The 17500-nt window shown below is 49.3% G+C and overlaps 1 protein-coding gene across 1 annotated transcript in view; it reads left to right on the top strand.

The window, feature by feature from the left end:
* Window positions 1-17500, top strand: part of fbxo41 (F-box protein 41) — a 45510-nt gene that overhangs the window by 20256 nt on the left and 7754 nt on the right. The window contains exons 3-7 of the mRNA XM_062552801.1: window positions 414-487; window positions 5267-5616; window positions 8732-8967; window positions 9646-9761; window positions 17167-17319. Coding sequence (XP_062408785.1) covers window positions 414-487; window positions 5267-5616; window positions 8732-8967; window positions 9646-9761; window positions 17167-17319 — 929 coding nt within the window. The remainder of the gene's footprint in view (window positions 1-413; window positions 488-5266; window positions 5617-8731; window positions 8968-9645; window positions 9762-17166; window positions 17320-17500) is intronic.

The following is a 17500-nucleotide window of genomic DNA, read 5'->3' as shown; positions in this document are numbered from 1 at the left end:
ACCAACGATCCGGTGTGTCTTTTGGATAAGCTAGTTTGTGATTGGACCCAAAGGTTGTGGACAGGAAGTAGGGGAGACCAAAATCAAAGTGTCAGGCCGCATCACGCTACACACCACTGTGTTGCGTCACATCTGGTTATGACACCTGGGTACTAATGCTCCCTCATACTGCACACAGTTAGGGCACAGTGCTACGTACACACACGCACACACTCACACACAAACGTGCATACTGTATGCATGCTGTGACCTTAGTGTGTTGTGAGGGATATTTAACCAGGAAGCACTGCAGTGATGAAGGTTGAACTGGAAAGTTCCTCTTGTGGCTAATCATTCACCTACCCTTATTTCTCTCTCTCTCTCTCTCTCTCTCTCTCTCTCTCTCTCTCTCTCTTTCTCTCTCTCTTCTGCAGAGGAATTCCAGTATATCTGGGACGTCCAGAGGCATGTACCAGGTGTCAGACCGGCACTCCTCCCCAAGCACAGGGTAAGTGTGATGGACACAGCTAACATGACTACCCTGCAGCTAACATGACTACCCCACACTCCTCCCCAAGCACAGGGTAAGTGTGATGGACACAGCTAACATGACTACCCTGCAGCTAACATGACTACCCCACACTCCTCCCCAAGCACAGGGGAAGTGTGATGGACACAGCTAACATGACTGCCCTGCAGCTAACATGACTACCCTGCAGCTAACATGACCACCCTGCACCGGACTAGTTTATGCATCCTTACTGTGAGGACGATGATTTCATTCATCTCTGTGTGAAACACCTGCGACATGTATTTTCATTTATCAGCAATCATGTTGTCAAACATGACATTATATCACTGCAGTAGCATGCCAAGTCACAGCTAAAGCGTAGCTCTTTGTCCCTGGTGATTGCCATCAGATGGCTCCCAGACTGCGCTGTCAAACGTGGCATGGCTGCTCTTTGGTATCCTTGGCAACCTGTGCTGGGGGCCTTGGGTCTTGTAGATGGCTTTAGTGCGCTAGACCTGTGCTGGGGGCCTTGGGTCTTGTAGATGGCTTTAGTGCGCTAGACCTGTGCTGGGGGCCTTGGGTCTTGTAGATGGCTTTAGTGCGCTAGACCGTGAGCGGAGATAAGCTAGCGTGGGTTCAGTAGAGCGTGCACATGCCCCTGACTGGAACGCCAGTTCACCTCCAGGCAGCGTCCAGGCGCTCGGCAAGGCAACCCTCTGGAGGAGGAGGCGGGAAACGGCACCGTCCTGAGCTCCCGTCCTCCCCCCCGATCAATAGAAACTATAGACGTCCACTCCACAATGACTAAGCGCTCAGTCAGTGGTCAATGAAGCCCACTTGCTGTGTCCTGAAGATTTCCTCTGCTGTCCCACTTCATCAGTTCAGCCTCATTAGCAACAATGGCACCGTTTAGCGGTCTGTTTGAGAAGTTATTATCGTGACCGGACTCACAAGAAGGGTGACATTTGTCCGTCATCCTCCCCATGCTGAGTGCATTTTGGCGTTGAGGGGTCACTTGTAGGTAGCTCTACGTGTTGCAGGGCCTCCCTGATGGCCTTGAGTCAGTGTGCCGAGGGAGATCCGCCGCGTTATGTCTGGGGTCCTGGAGCGTGCGGGAATCTGTCAGCCATGCAGAAGAATCAGATGGCTGAGGTGGCCCCTCCCCGTAGAGTAAACAGAGAAGAGCGCTCCACCAGTGTGGATAGAGAGGAGGAGCATGCCATCTGTAGGAAGGTATTTTGGTGCAAACCTCTTGAGCATATGGCGTTAGCATTAGCACTTGGAGAAATCCTCATGTCCATATTCATTTACTAAACAAAGGAAGCAAGGAAATGGAGGAACATTTCAACAGTGTCAGTCCCTTAGATCAAGATTTGTTTCATAGAACAATCCTGGTAGAGATATCCAGTGTTTATAATGAGCTACTGTAATGAGTTTAGCTTTTATTTGCAGTTACATGCCCAACTTGAATTTAGATATTAATGAATGAATGAATGACCAAAACACATTTATATTATCTCACTGATTCTTGCCCACCCATGCGTACACCAACATGGGTGGAAAAACAATTCTGCATACTGTAGGTGTACTCAAGGTGCACTATTTATTTTCGGTTGGCAGGTGAAATCTGCAGTTTGTTTGTGTGTCTGTCTGTGTGTGTGTGTGTGTGTGTGCCTGCGCGCGAGCACGGCCTACCTGTGTTTGACATTATTTGGGGATAGTTGGTCAGGTCATCAAACTCTTGTTAGTCTCGGTCAGGCCAGAGGAGAGTGTGTTCGTGGGAAACAGCATCTACGGCTCCCTGCTGTCCACTCAGACTCTGTGTTGGCCGCCTCAGGGCCTCCACAGCTGTGGACGTGCACTCGTCCCTCTGCTGCTGTCCTGCTCTCTCACATGACTCCATCTCACATCTCAGCTGTGGAGATGAGCACCTCACACACTGACACACACGTCCTGCTCTCTCACATGAGTCCATCTCACATCTCAGCTGTGGAGATGAGCACCTCACACCCTGACACACACGTGTCATCTCACAATCTCACACTCAACACTGCAGACATTTTGAGGGCGAGACCACGCTTGCCAATACATTCTGTCCCTGATATGCATGTACGTTGAGGATGAGGGCTATTTTTACTTGAGCTAAATATAGGCGTGCGCATCCTTACATAAGACTCCATGAGGATGCGAGGCGCTGGGCTGTGTGCTAGAGGATCGGCAGCAGATGATGGGTGTGTGCGTGTGTGTGTGTGTGTGTGTGTGTGTGTGTGTGTGAGCGAGCGAGTGATCTCACAGGAGTCATGGCAGGCCCATCTGCTGAGCACAACCCAGACATTTGAGCCTAGGAGGGGAAAACACGTCTGTGTGTGGACCCTGCCGTCCACGCCTGCATGGCTTCCCCCAGAGTGACGTCACACGATGGCTCCTCCCCTCTGGAGTCAGACGTGGCCAGAGTCACCAAGTGGCCAACTGGGGTCCGCGTGGTCCTCGCCAGACGAGCTGTCGGCTACTGCTGTTCAGAAGCCGTGTGGCCAAGAATGCTATTTTAGATGGAACAGTGTGGGTGGACGGTCAGTGGATGGCAGTTCAGAGATCCTGTCAAAAGACATGAATTTAGTCTTGAATGTTGTTATGTAAAGATGTCCCTCCTGTATTTATAGCTCTTTCATGTAAAATGATAATTTCATGTTTTATCATGTTTGTGTGTGCGTGTGCTAACGCGACGAGCAGCTATTAGCTGTATAGCCAGTTTGCTAGGTGTTTCACAAGCTAAATAACTTCTTTGCATTAATGGTTTTCATTGATACACTGTAAAGACTGATGATAAAGAAATATGCAGGTATTGTGATCACATTACTATGCCAAATGTGGGTTGCCTGAACTGTCCCCCCAAAGAGTAATGGTAGTAAATAGACCAGTGCCTAAAGGGTTAAACTGGAACAGATGGCCATCAATGCATTTCTCAGGCTATGCATCATATTTTATCAATTAAATAGTTATTAATCAAACTGTAAATCCAACTGTGTTGATGTAGAACCTGACTACAAAAGGTAAAGGTAAAGGTAAAAGGTAACAGTTTTGGGTGTATCAATGTCCTTGCCTTCATCAATCATGCTAACTGCTAACTAACATTGCTAATTGCTAACTGTTTTGACTGTGCGTTACGTAAGCATTCTCTACTCAAATGCTCTGTTCTGGCTTAAAGGAGCTTTTATTTTAATGGTTCATGCTTTGAGCCAGCAGGATCCCAAATTAGTATTCTAATAATGAAGGGTTGCTCACTAATTAGGGGGATTATACTGCTGTATCACCCTATATGACACTGGAGGCCTGTGCCGTCTGAGGGCCAGTATCTGGCTACGGCTCCCTCTGGCCCGTCCTGCCTCATCTCCACCTCACACCGCATACAGCAGCACGGAGAACAGAGCAGAGGGGAGGAGAGGAGGAGAGGAGAGGGGAGCAGAGGAGAGGAGAGGAGAGGAGAGCAGAGGAGAGCAGATAAGAGCAGAGGAGAGAGAAGGAGAGGGGAGCAGAGAAGAGATGAGAGCAGAGGAGAGGAGAGGAGGAGAGGGGAGAGGAGAGAGGAGCAGAGGAGAGCAGAGAAGAGATGAGAGCAGAGGAGAGGAGAGGAGAGGAGAGGAGCAGAGGAGAGGAGAGCAGAGAAGAGATGAGAGCAGAGGAGAGGAGAGGGGGAGAGGAGCAGAGAAGAGGAGAGGAGAGGAGAAGAGAGAGGGGGAGAGGAGCAGAGAAGAGGAGAGGAGAGGAGAGGAGAGGAGAGAAGAGATGAGAGCAGAGGAGAGGGGGAGAGGAGAGAGGAGGAGAGAAGAGGAGAGGAGAGGAGAGGAGAAGAGAGCGCCCAGGGCTCCACTAGAGGGACGCTCTGCTCCCTGAGCTTCAGAATCCAGCCAGAGGTGGAGGAAAGGCCAGGCACCGGGCCCAGTCTACGCAATGCGAACAGAAGACACTAGTCTGTGTGTGTGCGTCTCTCTCTCTCTCTCTCTCTCTCTCTCTCTCTCTCTCTCTCTCTCTCTCTCTCTCTCTCTCTCTCTCTCTCTCTCTCTCTGTGTGTGTGTGTGGTAGATATGATAATTCCCACTGGACAAATGTTTTTCCTGACAAATGAAATACTCCAATATCATGTTTTAAGTGGTGTGGCCTTCTGAGCAGAAGCTCTCTCTCTGTAGCCTTTTTCAGCTGCAGTGCCTCACTGCCTGTCAGACTCCCTAGTGGAAAGTTTGTTTCTCAAAAGCGCCCTGGAGAAGAACATTCCTTTCCCACAATGCACTGGGAATGTCCCAACCGTCTGACGGGCTCAGCCCGCTGCCAGAGTTTCCAGTGTAAACATCAGCCCAAGTGACTCACCCCACCCTCGCCACTGTGGGAACACCTGCTTACTGTAGCTCAGGACGTGGAGCAACATGCCTGAATGAGAAGCTTAATGGAGGAAATATAGATATAGAGCAGCGAGACAGTTTGTTCTGAGGAGACGGAGGTCTCTCACAGCCAGCGCTACAGACGTGTCCAGTTCTGTGTCCAGTCTCTATGCCTGTCCTCACTCAGGCCTGCACTCTCCTGTCCTGCTCTCACTCAGGCCTGCACTCTGCTGTCCTGCTCTGTCCAGTGCCACCCACACTGAGGCCTGATATTCACTGTCAGCGACACACCGGCCACTGGGAGTGAGCTCAGCCTAGTGTGAGTGTGAGGGAGGCTGTGATGTGATGTGTGTGTGTGTGTGTGTGTGTCCCTGACAGGTTTGTTCTCTCCTCTCTCTGACAGGGTCCCAGGCCATGTCAAATCGATGTCGCAGGGTTCGGGCGGCGGCTACGACAGCGACAGCGTGGAGATGCACCCCATGGACGAGTGTCTGGAGGCGCAGTACTACCACGTGCAGTGCCGGCTGGGGGAGGGCGGAGGAGGTGGGGGCGGCGGCGGGGGCTACGACCGGGCGGGGGCCTCGCGCAGCTGGGGGCTCCGCAAGCAGGCCATCCAGAACTGGCAGCGGCGGCCGTACCGCAACAGCACGGAGGGCGAGGAGGGCGACGTGTCCGACGTGGGCTCACGCACCACCGAGTCCGAGGCCGAGCTGTGGGACCAGGACTGCCGCGTCCCCGCAGACCAGCAGCCCAGCAGAGCATACCGCCTGGGTACGCACGCCTCTACACTCCTGACCTGCGTGTGTGTGTGTGTGTGTGTGTGTGTGTGTGTGTGTGTGTGTGTGTGTGTGTGTGTGTGTGTTGATTTTGTACACAGACTGAAACCTTGGTGTTATATCTATCTATCTATCTATCTATCTATCTATATGTATGTATGTATATATACTGTATATATATATATATATATATATATATGTCTATATGTATATATATATACAGTACATGTACTGTGTATATATATATATATATAATATATAATTGTATTCTAAAACCTAATTGCTGATATAGGCAGCCCAGTAAAGCAGGTCATGGTACAGGAGATGGGCAGCAGTGTGATGTTCCATGGTCACTATCTGTTATTGATTGTGCATATATGGACAATGAACTCGTAATGGTCTCCAATTAATTGTCTGGATCAGGACATCAGCCCCCGCATTATATGTAGGTAGCAAGTGATGTGTTCTTCCCACACACACACTCCAGCCATCTCGAGGCTCCGTGTGTGTGTGTGTGCGTGTGTGTGTATGTGTGTGTGTGTGTGACAGCAGCACAGACAGGCTGCTCAGCGCTCGGCCTCAGTCAGGCCCACTGCCCAGCCCGCTGGGGAGAAACTAGGTCAGGGTGAGACCAGCTGGCGCTCGGAGCTGCTGCTGACCAGAGAGCAGTGTCAGAGTGCGGTGTGTGTGTGTGTGTGTGTGTGTGACCAGAGAGCAGTGTCAGAGTGCGGTGAGTTATGGCCAGGCCACCCTCCGCCTGACTCCAGATCAGCTGGGCAGGCAGGATGAGTAAAGGGCCGCCTGCTCCTCCTGCACCGCTGGAGATGCATCACATGCGCCGTGTGTATGACACACTCACACACACTCTGACCAGCGCTGGGGCACCTAGGGCAAGTCATGGCTCTGATCAGGTCCCTCTCCACAGGTGGGTTAATCAGGCACCATGCAGTCTGCACTCATAAGCATTCATAATAGAGGGAGGTCCTTTCTATACAGTATTTGTATGTTGCATTCTTTAAGTATACTGTGTCACGTGTGTGTGTGTGTGTGAGAGAGAGAGAGAGAGTGGCCGTCCTTGCCTGTGGTGGTGTTTGACACACACCTCCCTGCATGACCTCTGCCCATACACTCCCTCCCTCCTCAGGGGAGGACTGCACCTCTCCTCTCCTCTCTACCCTCTCCTCTCCCCTCTCTCTCCTCCCCTCTCCTCTCTCCCCTCTCTCCCCTCTCCTCTCTCCCCTCTCTCCCCTCTTCTCTCTCCCCTCTCCCCTCTCTCTCCTCCCCTCTCCTCTCTCTCCTCTCTCCCCTCTTCTCTCTTCCCTCTTCCCTCTCCCCTCTCTCCCCTCTTCCCTCTTCTCTCTCCTCTCTCCTCCCTCTCCTCTCCCCTCTCTCCTCCCCTCTCCTCTCTCCCCTCTTCCCTCTCCTCTCCTCTCTCCCCTCCCCTCTCCTCCCCTCCCCTCTCTCCTCTCTTCCCTCTCCTCTCCTCTCTTCTCCTCTCTCCCCTCCCCTCTCCTCCCCTCTCTCCTCTCTTCCCTCTCCTCTCTCCTCTCCTCTCCTCTCCTCTCCTCTCCTCTCCTCTCCTCTCCTCTCCTCTCCTCTCCCTTCTCCTCTCTCTCCTCTGCCCTCTCCCCTCTCCCCCTGACTGCATCCATATGTCTCAGCATCTCCATCTCCCTCCGTTGGCTCTGGTTGGCACTGACCTCTAGATGGACAGCAGCCGTCTCTCCCTCTCCCTCACTGGGCCCCTGGTGACCAGGGGATGGGCTTATCAGCACACTCAAGCGCTTCCATTTGGATCTGTGTGCAGCCACAGTGGTGGATAGAGGCGTTGATGCGCTACATGAGATGAGATGAGATGATGAGCAGATATCTGACTGCACTCTCCTCTTCTCTCCTCTCCTCTCCTCCTCTCTTCTCCTCTCTATGTCCTCTCCTCTCCTCTACTCTCTCCTCTCTATCTAATCTCTCCTCCTCTCTCTATCTCCTCTCAATCTCCTCTCTATCTCCCCTCTCATCTCTCCTCTCTCTTCTTTCCTCTCCTCTTGCATGTGAGCAGCTGCATTCCAGTGTACTCTCTGTATTTGTAGCATGCATTTGAGTAGCATGCATTTGTTTCTCCATCTAGTATTCTCCCTGGTTTGCACCACCCCCCCCCCCCCCCCCCCCTCCCCCTCTCCCTCTCTCCCTCCCTCTCTTTCCCTCTCCTTCCCTCTGTCGTTGTAAAGCTGTGGTAGAGGGTGATTCCTGAAAGCTTTCTCTCCCTCCCTTCCCCAGTCATCGGAGCTCGCTGGGACTCCCTTTACGAGGGCACCAGCTGATTGCGGCATCTCTCCCAACACAGACCAATAAACACCAGCCAGCCTTTATGCTTCCTTCCCAGACTCCTCACACTGCCGCCCCTGTTATTGAGCAGGTGTATGAGCATAGAAGCCTCCCCACACAATGGAGTGTGCTGAAACACTAGCATGCCTGTGCTCTACTGAGGAGGAGAGCCTGTCAGGGTTTTGCTGCACCACTTTGTGAACATAGTTATGTGAAACGACATGTCCGTCACCGTGCTGTAACGTGAAGGATTCTTGTTTGTGCCGCAGCACTTGGCTGTGTGCAGCCTGTGAAAATCTTGAGTGTAGGCGTGGTGCGCTCGCTCGAGAGCCTGTTGCTTGGCGAGCCACCCTGCCCAGATCTCAACACTGACACATGTGACTCATCATGTTCTCTTCGTGTTCCTCTTTACTTACAATGCTGTGCTGGAGACGGCTTGGCTTCAGCGTTTGGCTGGCATGTTGTGTTTAGGAGGGATGAGGGACCAGCAAAAGGCTATCTGTTTACAAGTTGTGCACTAGTGACACCCTGTGGATACTCATGGAACTACAACCAAACCATCCCTGAAAGCCCTCAGCCGAAAATTCAGAAAGCATTGCTTTAAAAAGCGGTTGCTTTTGTTGCAATTGTGTTTTATGAAAACACAAATGAATGAATGATTCCACTTACTCAGTGTTCCTCCCCCCAGTGGTCAGCTAGCCCAGCATGGCATTGCCTCTTCCATCTTCCCTTGGTCACCTCCTGTGCCTCTCCCTGTTGTCCCTGTGAAGGTCGCTCTGAGGGGGGCTACAAGCCCTGCCGGCACGACAAGAGCCCCTCCAAGTCGAACGAGGTGATCAGCCCCGAGGTGCTGAAGATGCGCGCCGCCCTCTTCTGCATCTTCACCTACCTGGACACCAAGACGCTGCTCCGCGCCGCAGAGGTGTGTCGCGACTGGAAGTTCGTGGCGCGCCACCCGGCCGTCTGGACCCGCGTCCTGCTGGAGAACGCCCGCATCTCCTCCAAGGTGAGAGCCCACAGCAGGGGACGCCAGCTGGCCTCTCTGGGATGTGCCGTCATTAGCTACAGTACAGTACAGTACAGGCTCCTTCATCACTGACGTGTCACGTACATTACTACTCTCAGTGCATAGAGCACTTCTGCTGCTCTGGCACCAGGACAGGGCCAAGGAGTTGCTCATCACTGTGCTCTTCCCTCCATGACCAGAGTCACGGCTATTTAGGGCTCTGCTGCTGACGCCACCATTCAGACACACACACACCAAATGTCCAGCGCTGAAACAGAGCCCAGTGCTCTGAGTTGGATGCAGACAGATTTTCACATGTTATTATGAGTCAGTACAGATTTTATCGGCCATGACGTGCCAGTCTAACTGGCAATGTAAATTAGCCTGTAATATGAAATGCATCTCTGACCAGAGGAATGCCCTGCCATAAGCAGGCATCTGTTATTAATAGCACCTGTGATAGAAGGGGAATTCTTAGTGTTCAGTGAAAAACACCATGTACAGTAGCTTCACAAAAACAATAGAATTTGTCTTTGAGCTTTTAAATATCTGACTTTTCCTCTCTGTGTATTTCTGTTCCTCTCTCTCTCTCTCTCTCTCTTTCTCTCTCTCTCTCTCTCTCTCTCTCTCTCTCTCTCCCTCTCTCTCTCCCTCCTGCTCTCTTTTTCTGTGTCCCAGTTTTTGAGCACGCTGTCGCAGTGGTGCACGCAGACCCACTCCCTCATCCTGCAGAACCTCAAGCCCAGACAGAGAGGCAAGAAGGAGACCAAGGAGGAGTACCTCAAGAGCACACGGTACACTACACGCACGGCCCCTCGGCACATCATGGCCGCCGATGCTACTGTAACACATGAAGCAGGAGCTTTGCTTTGTAGAGGATTCCCTCGGGTGCTGCAGTCTTAGAGTGAACAGCAGTGTGTGCTGCAGCTGCAGCATGCTTTGGTCCCTATGGGATGCTGATGTCCTTCATGCCACTCTGTGCCTGTCTCATCATGTTCTTCACTGGATTGTACTCACTAAGTAGACACGTTTATGCTAATTAGCTCCTTTAGATGTGGTAAATATAGGTACATATGGTCTCCATCATATTGTTTCCTATAGATGAGGTAAATATACATACTGTATGGTCTCCATCTTATTAGCTTATTTAGAGTAGGTAAATATAGGTACATATGGTCTCCATCATATTGTTTCCTATAGATGCGGTACTGTAAATATACAATCTGTATGGTATCCATCTTATTAGCTTATTTAGAGTTGGTAAATATAGGTACATATGGTCTCTCTCTTATTAGCTCCTGTAGATGAGGTATATATAGGTACAGTACATATGGTCTCCACCTGATTAGCAGTGCTGTAACAGCTGAGCGGCAGGAGGGCACACATCACTCAGTGTTACACGTGCATGACCTTAACATCATTTTTAGTATTTACAGTGTTAAGCACTTCAGTCCACCTAATGTGGAGCACGGACATATTTGTTGATATTTTTGGCATCCGAGAGGTGCAGGCAGATGTGATGGAGCAGGTGTTGTAGCGCCAGACAGCTTGATCACTGGGGCATGTGTGTGTGTGTTGGAGCTGAGGGAGGAGAGGAGTCTCCACTGTAGCACTCCCTCACTGGGGCAGGTGTGTGTGTGTGTGTGTGTGTGTGTGTGTGTGTGTGTGTGTGTGTGTGTGTGTGTGTTGGAGTCTCCACTGTAGCACTCCCTCACTGGGGCATGTGTGTGTGTGTGTTGGAGTCTCCACTGTAGCACTCCCCTCACTGGGCCAGGTGTGTGTGTGTTTGTGTGTGTGTGTGTGTGTGTGTGTGTGTGTGTGTGTGTGTTAGATTCTCCACTGTAGCACTCCCTCACTGGGGCTTTGTGTGTGTGTGTGTGTGTGTTGGAGTCTCCACTGTAGCACTACTCTCACTGGGGCATGTGTGTGTGTGTGTCTTGGAGTCTCCACTGTAGGCATGTGTGTGTGTGTTGGAGCTGAGGGAGGAGAGGAGCCTCCACTGTAGCACTCCCCCTCTGCAGCAGCCACGGGTCCAGAGGGAGGCTTGGGAAGCCACGTTTCTGTCATGTCGATACACACCACCCACCACACCATCGCCAGTGATAGTGGTCTATGTGTGTGTGTGTGTGTGTGTGTGTGTGTGTGTGTGTGTGTGTGTGTGTGTGAGCGAGAGACAGAGAGAGATTGTGTGTGTGTGTGTGTGTGTGTGTGTGTGTGTGTGTGTGTGTGTGTGTGCTGACTTACAGCAGGTGTCTGCATTAGAAGATGGATGCAGGAGGCACACAGCAGAGAATCCACAGCATGAGCCAAGACAGCTGGCTCTCACATCATTTCTCTCGCTCTCTCTTGCTCTCGCTCTATCTCTCTCTCTCTCTCTCTCTCTCTCTATCTCTCACTCTATCTCTCTATCTCTCTCACTCTATCTCTCCCTCCCTCTCTATCGCTGTGTATCTCTCTCTCTCTCTCTCATTAGCACCATGCACAGCTAACCCTTGTCACCCAGTGGTTTATCTGTGCTGCTCTCTCAGCGGCTGGCTGTGTGGACACGAGGACATGCTGTGTGTGAGCCCACATGCCTGTGTGTGTGAACGCCACTCAGTCAGCGCTCTTCTAAACCTCAGCACACACAGCAGTATGAGGACAGCATGACACAACAGTATGGGGACAGCCATGACACAACAGTATGGGGACAGCCATGACACACAATGGTATAGAGAGCCACGACACACACTAGTATGGGGAGAGCCATGACACAATAGTGTGGGGAGAGTATTACTGTAACACACACTAGTATGGGGAGAGTATTACTGTAACACACACTAGTATGGGGACAGCCATGACACAATAGTGTGGGGAGAGTATTATATATATATATAAACTTTATTACAGGCTCAGGGCCCACATTGGACACATTACAATACACTCATCAACACAATAATAAATTAAAAATAAAATAAAAAAATACACATACAATAAAAGGAAGCTAGTGAAGGCATTCATGCCAGTGTTCCCAGATAGTAGACATATATCTTACAGAGCTACGACTTGGATCAACCAATTGAGTGATGAGCTCATTTTTTGCACAATCAAGCCTGCTCATGAACTTGAAGGTAAGGTTTCTTAACAGTGCCATAAAAGTAGTTAGACCAAATTTGCAGAATAACCCACTTGCTCTAGTACTCCTTGGTTTCTTTAGGAGGATCCTAAGACAATCATTGTAAGCTACCTTCAGTTTCAGTAGACTCTCCTTCTTGTATCTGATCCAGAGAGGAGCTGTATAAAGAGGGGAGCAGTAAGTTCTAAACAGGTTGACTTTGACATCAGTAGTGCAATGATGGAATTTTCTAACCAGCATATTGGCTTGGACATATAGCACTCTCCTCTGTCTGCTCATGTCAGCATCATCCTCTAGAGTATCAGTTAGGATGTGCCCCAGGTATTTTGTGGCATTAGCTACCCCCAGCTCTTCTCCAGATAGATAAAAGGGAGGGAACTTAATTTTCAGGTCATCCTTTGTTCTACAGACCATTATCACACTCTTTTTAGCATTATATTTAATATCAAAAGCCACCCCATAGTCTGAACAGATATTTAGGAGCTCCTGGAACCCACTACTACTTGGGGATAGAATGGTAAGGTCATCAGCATATAAGAAGTGATTAATCATCATATCACCAACCATACAACCTGTTTGGCATGCCCCCAGCTGTCTTGACAGGTCGTCCATATAGGCATTAAATAAGGCTGGAGATAAAATCCCCCCCTGCCTTACCCCGTTGCTGACATTAAAAGGTGTAGACAGGATGTTACCCCATTTCACCCGTACACTTTGGTTGGAGTACCAATAGGCTAGGATTCGTACCAGACTACTGGGAACTCCCCTTTGCTTGAGTTTATTGAACAGTTTAAAATGATTGACACGGTCAAAGGCACGGGAGGCATCAATAAATCCTAAAATTATTGTAGAGCCCTGACTCCTATATGACTCTACAATCTCTTTCAGTGCATAAATACATTGGTCAGTGCTATGTTTAGTTTTAAAACCAAACTGATTTTCAGTGGAATGTATGCAATCACTTATACGGTCAAGTATTAAACTTTCCAGGACTTTTGAGATGATACTGGCAAGGGCTATGGGTCTATAATTATCAATACTACCCACCTTCCCAGCCTTATCTTTGATAACCGGAACAAGAATAACTGACATCATGGAATCAGGCAGTATGCCATGAGACACCAAACCAGAAAAACAAATAGACAGCAGCACTGCCAACCTAGGGCCAGCTAGTTTTAAGTGTTCAGCTGTAATATTATCAATGCCACAGGCTTTTCTATCTGAGAGTTGCCCTATGGCCTTGACAACTTCATGTGTGTGAAAAAATACATTTTTATCCTCTATCACACCAACATCATAAGGCTCACTCTTAATGCAGTTGAAAAGAGATGCATAATGCTGCCTCCAGAGGCCAGCAATGTCCTCGGGTGCAGTTAACCCCTCCACGTTGCATGGAAGAGAAGTTTTGGCTCTATTGAGAGTTTTGACCTCATTCCAAAAGTTGGTGACATTATTTGTAAGCAGATAGTCAGCCAAGCATGAAGCACTGATAGTCTGCTCTTGCTTAGTTATATATCGTAATGCATATTTATATTTGGCATTCATTTTCTTTTTATGATCAAGCACAGGACCTTGTCTGGGCCTCCCAGCTAACACCCAGGCTTTATGAGCCATATTGGCATCAGTATGATGGCCAGCAACATAATTATTCCACCCAGGCTTTATATTCCTGGTCTTCCTGGTTTTCTTGAATAAGGACCCACTAGCCTCAATTAGTGCTTTTACTATATTATTATACAAATCACATAAACTATTCCTATGAGAAGTGTCCACACAATTAACATTGGTGCACCAAATGGCATTCATAGGGAGCTCTACTTTGCTCATTAGAGTATCAGATTTTCAACAATATTTCATGACATCACCCTCAGATAGCTTCCCCCAATTTATTTTGGGCTCAGTGATCTCTTCATTTTTAACTATCTTGGGGACATTCTCCACATCTAGCACCATAGCAATAGGAATGTGGTCAGAAGTAGCCAGCCCATAGCAGATCTCAATGCTTTGTAAGGAGGCGTGGGCATCAGCAGTAGATAGAATATGGTCAAGCCATGAGGTGGTATTCCACGCTTCACTAACATAAGTATAACTATTGCTGGGCAAAAGGGCTTTACTTGAGATAACAAGGTTACAATCATTGGAAAACCTCAGCATATGTTTATAAAAAAGAGACTTGCTGTCTGTCAAGTCCGCATTAAAATCACCCAACACATAAATACATGTTGAACTGTGTTCAGCTATGAACGACTGAATGCAAGCCAGCCTACTTACATACTCGTCAACATGATCATATGATTCGTATGGTGTATAAATATTAAGAACGATAAAAATCTTGCCATTACAATTAAATTCTAGGCCAATAGCCCAGTCCACGTTAAGACGCACAACGTTCACCAAAGAGTCATATTTTATATTCCATAAGATCGCCACTCCTCCAGCAATCCTACCTCTGACAATCTTCGTGCTGAAGTCGGTGGTTGATTCTCCCGCACCGTGAAAGAGCGGATGCAGGTCATTTAATTTGTCCAAGTCTTGTTTAGCCAACCAGCTCTCCTGAATACACAGTACATCACAGTTATCCAACAGCGCATCAACAACGACGCGCCTGGCCTTGTCAGCAGCCGTGTGGCCAACTCGAAGGCCACGACAGTTGTAGGACACCACACGCATTATGCGCGTTTGTCGCTCCCTGCAGGGCCTTTCGTCTCCGCAGTTGATGGAACCAAAGGACCCTCGCGCGCAGCAGGGCACTGCGCTCCTGTTGACTTTGGTGAATCAGCCCCGCTTGCACCTTTGGCACGGCGAGGCTCAAAGTACCGTCGGATGACTGACCCAGCAGGCCAAAACACAGGATTGTACATTTCCTTCCACTCGTTCCATTCTGCTGTGACACAGAAAGAGCTGAATCGGCTGTTAGGGATGTGTATTTTCCTACACTTAACCTCGCGCTTCATCTGCTCTTGCAAAAAAAGACGCAGAGTGTCAGCTTCTAGGTTCGCATTAAATTTAGTCGCAAAGACACTGACCATCTTCGTGCCCACAGTTGACAGATCATCGTTGTTGATCACCGCGGTCCCAGTGATACCAGTCATTTTTCGAGTATTCCGTTGTTTCCCTTCATGAGTTTTCGCAGAACGTTTGCGGCCCCTTTTGACCACAGTACTCCAACTATTTTTCTTAGCCGTTTCCTGTGCAGTATCCCCCTCGCGTGCAGAGGCCAACAGGGCTGGCGAGGTTCCTCTAGTTGGTCTCTCCCGCTGCGGTGTTTTGGCCATATGAACAGAATCCTCTGGCATACCCGTCTCCGTCTGGGCCACAGGCCTACTTGGTTGCAGAGCTCCATTGCTCCGTGGATCCTCGAAATCAGGCCAACGAGGAGTAGACACTGCCGGCTGACCTGCAGTGGGGAAGTCGGCACTCCCACTGCTCACCACCCCGTTGATCTTAGGGGTTTCCACCGCCGCCAGTCGTTGGGTGAGGGAGTCTGATATCTCCAGCAGTTTCTCACAAGCAGTCGCCTGCGAGGTGATGGACATCCGTAAAAGTTCAATGTCGCCGTTTAGCTGCATAATCCGCCCCAGTAGCGCAGACACATCCACATGCTTGAATGAGACGGGAGGCAGTTCGTCAATGTAATGCGAGACGAATCTTGGCAACTCCACGTTCTCTTTGAATACAGCAAGGCACATTTTGATGTACAGTTCATCTTTCTTCTCTCCCCTGTGGGAAGACCAGCGTTTGCTGTCGGGAAACAGCTCTGCCATCACAGCCTTCGAGTCCTCAATGCGTTGTTGACTGAAGCTTGATTTAACCAACTTAATGATGTTATCTTGGTCAAGGGTTCTCGACTTAATCAGGAGAAAGTTTAACAGTTCATCTTCCACGATTGTTAGACCGTCGGAAGTGTTATAAATAACAGGTTTAGTGCGCACAAACGCACCTGGATCTTCCCGACGCTGCCGACCGTCGGCCATCTTGACTCACAGTATTACTGTACTGTAACACACACTAGTATGGGGACAGCCATGACACACAATGGTATAGAAAGCCACGACACACACTAGTATGGGGAGAGCCATGACACAGTAGTGTGGGGAGAGTATTACTGTAACACACAATAGTATGGGGAGAGTATTACTGTAACACACAATAGTATGGGGACAGCCATGACACACAATTTGAAAGACAAATCCTTCGGTTTTAAACGGATTTACTGCCTCACGTAAGAACACTGAGATATTATGCTAAAGCGACCAAAGCCTTTGATTTCATTTTATCTCTGCTTGTACTTTCTCGTCTCTGAAGTATTATCAGACATTATTGTTTTTATAGCTGCCAGATATTGTAAAGCACCTCCCTCTTCCTCCCTAGACTGCTCGTTTCTGTCCCTTTCCTCCTGACGCCATGTTTCCCTTTTATTGCTTATCATTTATACTCTAAAACGGGTAGCACTGCACAGATAATCACCAAAAAGTGTGTAGTCACAGTTTTGAGTATGAGATTGGGAATTTATTTTAATGTTAACTGGTCACATTGTCGTGCTCATGGCTGTCATCACAAGAGCCTACAGTAATGAAGTGTGCCATTGGATTGGCTTATGAACGGTGGTCCAAATCATAGTCACAGTGACTTGATCATCTTTTAGCTCCTGCAGTGACAACTGCTTTAGACTTTTTAGCACTTTAAACTGTCAAACTGTCATGAGAAAACACGATTGGGTAAGATAACATAAGGTCAGTGATTTAGTAAAAGCACAACATAATGCATCTCTATGGAAGCAAAATTCGAACGGTTCCTGTCTACTTAAAGAGGCGTGTCGCAAAGACGTCATAGTGGGATATCGATCGGCAAGCAGTTCAGTTCAAATGTAACTTCACTTTCTAGGTCTGCTTAAAGGGGGATTTCGCCCCCCTCCCCTTTGCGAAAACAGAACGCGGAAATGGTCGTACGTTTGCGCCTCTCGCTCTGCTTTAACCCTCTCTGGCCAAACACTATGCTTGTGGCCCAGAGGACTGCAGCGTGCTGTTCTGAGAGCAGTGTGGTGACGGTGCCGGTGCGTCTGCTCCTCTCTGCCCGTGACTCAGGGGCGGTCTGGAGGAGGGCCTGGAGGCGCTGCTGAAGGCGACCGGGGGGAACCTGCTGATCCTGAAGGTGTCCCACTGCCCCAACCTGCTGACCGACCGCTCCCTCTGGCTGGCCAGCTGCTACTGCCGAGCCCTGCAGGCCGTCACCTACAGGTCAGAGCTACGGGAAGACTGGGCTCTTCTTAGCTAGGGGTTTTATTTAGCACACCCATGGTGAACTTTGTGGATTAAAAGATATTCCTTCAAGTCCTGTCTTCCATGAAGAGAGTTAGTTTTATTCCTTTGAAACATGTGTATGTACATGTATGCATATGTGTACAGTGTATATATGTAT

This window comes from Sardina pilchardus, chromosome 2 (genome assembly GCF_963854185.1).
Source record: "Sardina pilchardus chromosome 2, fSarPil1.1, whole genome shotgun sequence".
In the NCBI taxonomy this organism is placed as follows: domain Eukaryota; kingdom Metazoa; phylum Chordata; class Actinopteri; order Clupeiformes; family Clupeidae; genus Sardina; species Sardina pilchardus.
This window is presented reverse-complemented; position numbering and strand designations above follow the sequence as displayed.